This window comes from Acanthaster planci, linkage group LG07 (genome assembly GCF_054643075.1).
Source record: "Acanthaster planci isolate LZ-2023a linkage group LG07, COTS_SCS, whole genome shotgun sequence".
Lineage (NCBI taxonomy): Eukaryota > Metazoa > Echinodermata > Asteroidea > Valvatida > Acanthasteridae > Acanthaster > Acanthaster planci.
The window spans coordinates 14742624-14746871 of record NC_141783.1 but is presented as its reverse complement, the minus strand read 5'-3'; the positions used below and the strand labels follow the sequence as shown (position 1 = coordinate 14746871).

Sequence of the window (4248 nt, the reverse complement as noted above, 5' to 3'; positions counted from 1 at the left end):
AACTACCATTGTAATCGAGAGGGACATGACAATGTGACCTCACTCAACGAAATACATCTCGAGATGCCTGAGCCACCAGTGTAACAAACTGCTTCACCCGTATTATGTTTCGGCATGCAAGGAGGCTCGGAAAGTTTTGTCGATCTTTGTTTTGTGATAGTGAGCCCTCGTGCGACATTTACCTCGCATTTCTGAAATAGAAATTCTCAGGTCCCCGTATTTGCACCACTGGCAACGCAATATACGAGTATGTTGGTCTGCAAAGAGTGTGAATGCAGACTAATTTCCATTTCGGCCTACACGACCAAAATCTGTATAATAAACTCAACAGTCCCACACGTTCAAGACAAACATGAAGTAAGGTTTGATTCATAACCTTTCACATGCTGTTCGGTTTTGAAGGGGAGGTTTCTGCGACCTTTCAGTGAAAGTCTTAAGGTAGTCCAGAGACCCCTCGCTATTTTGAGAAGGAGAACGTTGGATCTCTGTACATGCACCATCGATTGCGGCGTATATCAGAACCAGGGGGTTGCAACTTGTGATTGGTCGGCGTAAGCCACTGCCTGCATGTCATCGTCCCTCTATTCAACAGAGGGCGTGCTTCGAGTAGTCAATGGGAATAATTGTTTCAGTCCGTTTTTGTCTAAAACAATGATAACCAAACTTTATAAAAACCAATGTTCACTGTACAGTTGTGTTAATTTAAACTGTGGTTTGTTCGCATTCTATATTTTTTTGTTTGGTTGGTTTTGTTAAAACGCCTCGGATTTGAAGGCGTTCAAACACCTTTCTGAACGAAAGTTCGAGTTAATATGATACTAGATCTACACAAAAGGCTAGTAGTAATTCAGTCACAGCTGACTATTGAAGATAAATGTATGGGTCGCAGTAGTACCTAGTGGAGATATAAGCGGAAATTTAACCACATGAGCTTTAATCCAGAAGCTCATTCATACTAGCTGCATGTACTTGAGTTGTTAACCTGTCAACAGCATGAAAGATAAAGAACGGTTACGGACGAATGGACTTGTTGAAGTCTAGTTTTCGCTTTGCAACATCCTAAAAGTCGTTTAAGGGCGCTGCCCCCTGGATGGAGTTGTTGAGTTGAAAGGGTTTCGTGCATGAGTGCAGTAGACCAATATAGAATCACGTACGGGCCTTTCACTGACAAGACAACTTCTATGGCTGCGGCATGAATGGTGATGAACTATCTGTGATTCCGGTTCGTGGTCTGGCTCAGAGAGCACCGTGCACCGCCATCTATCCTCCCGTACCATAGGGCCCGACACAGCTCTCTGCCGCTGCCGCGGTCGACCGGTCGGCACTGTCGCGGTCACTCCACCCATGGAGGAATAAAACACCGGAGGTAAACCAGACATTCCATGAGTATGGGGTGTTGTTTACGTTACATTGGGTTTAACATAGGATGTTCTTTTTTTATTCTTGTTTATTATTCATTTGTAGCTAGCATAGTTCATTGTCCAACACTCCGGACAAAACTATCGTCCATGGAATCATGGTGGAATTTATAAACCTTTGCTTGAGTAAAGGTTGAATTCCATGTCAAAACAATTAACTGAATAGCCTCTGTAAAATGTTTTACCATGGCTTTACTAGTACCAGGAGGAATTCCTATGGTCGAATGCCAGATGACAGACAAGGCCCTAATATTGTAATGTCCGTCGTGATGTATAATCGGAGTCTGTAGACGGGGGGGGGGGGGCATGTTCGTCAAGGTTGGTTTAATTCCCCCCCCCCCCCGTCGACTAGATCGCCCGGCCGCGTAGCCGAAATGTGTACAGTTAAATTTGTGTACACACTAAATACGTGTACCCCCCTGCATGTACATGTACTGTACATCATGTAATCGCCTGTCCTTCCTCCACGCCTGAAGCATGCTTGAATTTAAAGGATACTGTTGACAAAAGTGATAAAGGCCGGTACATGTATCCCAAGGTTTTGGTGTTCAAAGTCACAGCATGGAGGAAGAAATAGACACGACGAGGATCGGTAATGTCAATATAGGTAGTCGAAACCTAAATTTTCTATTTCGACGGTGATATAAGGAAACTTGCACAGTTTAGAATCATTTGGAATTTAGCTTGCCAGTACATCTACATTACAAAAGTTTTGACAATATGTAATTGCGGCAGAAAGAATTTTACTAAATCTTCGTTGATGGACGTAACTTGAGGAAAATGTGACATGAAAGCGGACCTACAGCGTGGGATAATCAATTAACCACCGTCCCACACCGTGACTTTGACCTTGGAGGACAAGTCAATCATTCAGATTTCCAGTCAAAGTCAGATGACATCATTTGGATATTGGTTTAGAAATATAATGTAATTGCATATCCATGAATGGTACTTTGAAGAAAACCTCTTCCGTTATAACAATGTAAGTACCATTTCTTTAAAAGACATGCACATACGCTCAAATCTGGTTTGTGTATGATGTCTCATCATCCATTTGCCTACTGCAATGATGCAATCTAAATTATCAAACCAGTTGTGGAGTCGATCGACTGAGTGATAAATAATCCTGACTGTTTGCCATTATTGTGTACTCGTTTCTCTTCAGAGTGAGTTATTGTAGCTTGAATAAGCAAACATGTTTAATCCTATGTCTATTCCTTCCAGATTGCAGCCCACATCGCTGACGCGATGCTTGACACTGATCTAACAGTGGAATAACTTGTATCAGGCATACTGCTAGTGCTACTCTGATGACCCATACCAGCGGGTGATTTGACCTTAACGGCCCCGCAGGCTTGGCCCAAACTTGAGCACGCTCGATCCACGAACCTTCTTGCTCCATATGGAAATTGGATGATAAACGAAGGCACGCATTCCTGGCGCGCAACACCATGGGGAACGCACAGAACCGTTTTACGACCGTAGACAAGGTACTTCTGAAGTGTGAACCGGGGGATTTAATCGAAATTCTGCACCCGCATTCCACTTTTAATCACTGGGCGGTTTACGTCGGTGAGGGCGCTGTCATCCATGTGCGGCAGCCCTGGATCAGGCGGGAGTCCCTCCACAACGCCGCTGGGCTGGATCGTGAGAACTACTGCGCGAAACTTGTTCGGATCAACAATTACAAGCACATAAGGGTCTTGAAACTGGCGCCCCAGTCGGCTCAGAAAATCGTGGAGTCGGCCAACGAACAGCTGGGACTGGAGTGGTACAACATGCAGTTATACGGATGCGAAATGTTTGCCGTCAGGTGCCGTTTCGGGCTGAAAGTAGACATCCGGAACGAGTTTTACAAGTCGACTGAAATCAGAAGGCCGTCTGAGTCGACGGTAGCGCTGTCCAACCCTCTCGTCACCTATGGACACCAGCAACATGAATTTTGATTCTTAACAATATTTTATCGAGTGGCCTGTGTTAAATTTAATTATCTGCGAAGAAATGAGAATGACGAGAGCAATGGCAGCTCACGGGACCCAAACTGTATGCTGAAAATAGTTTGTTAGTGCCACAATAAGGATACATAATGTTGCTTTATGTTTTAAACTTTTAATTCAACAAATAGAAACAGACCTTTATGTTTTTTTTAATCGACAGCGAACCTCAATACACAAATTAGTTATAACCATGCATGCAGGAGAAAGACACATACATACCTATAGCCAATTTTCCCGTGCTCCAAAGCAAAATAAGCGGAAATTTCGAAGCCTTCAATCTCCATTTCTTGCATTTTGAAATGAAGGGTATAAACAGTACATTTTTTTGGATGCTTTCGGTTTCCAAAGTACGTTCATGTTGTTTAATTGCCAGATAACTACGTGCATGGCCTTTCGCAACCACAGTGCTCTGCAGTAACGGATTATGTTTAATATGAATCTCGTCACGAATATGCGCGCGCCTCCATCCAACGTAATGTCCCCACAATAGGCCAACTCGTCAATGTCAGTTTTTATGGTGGATATAAATGACAATAAATATTTATAACTTTTTAAATACATGCAGTGGTACACTAAGTGCGTTTTTTGTCAATCAGTTTGATGGAAATTGCATAACACGTGTTAATCTGTGCCTTTTATGTGTTTTGGGAAATTTTATAGTACATTCAAATGTAGATTTCCAGTCTTAAATCGTTTACTTGTAGTTTTAAAAGTCAACTTGCCCGTCCTCAAATTTCAAGACAAATCCAAAGCCGCTACACGTACATGTCTGAGATATTTTTGGAAGGTGCTGATCAGGAAGGGGGATTCAACACGTCTGAAGGTTAGAAGAC

At 42.9% G+C, this 4248-nt stretch overlaps 1 protein-coding gene across 1 annotated transcript; it reads left to right on the top strand.

Moving 5' to 3' along the window:
• The first annotated feature begins 829 nt into the window (after positions 1–829).
• Positions 830–3973, top strand: LOC147798657 (protein LRATD1-like). The gene is made up of 2 exons (XM_087139393.1): positions 830–1366; positions 2643–3973. Exon 2 carries the CDS (start codon positions 2870–2872, stop codon positions 3362–3364), a length of 495 nt encoding a protein of 164 aa, XP_086995519.1. The 5' UTR covers positions 830–1366; positions 2643–2869; the 3' UTR covers positions 3365–3973.
• The last annotated feature ends 275 nt before the right edge of the window (positions 3974–4248 follow it).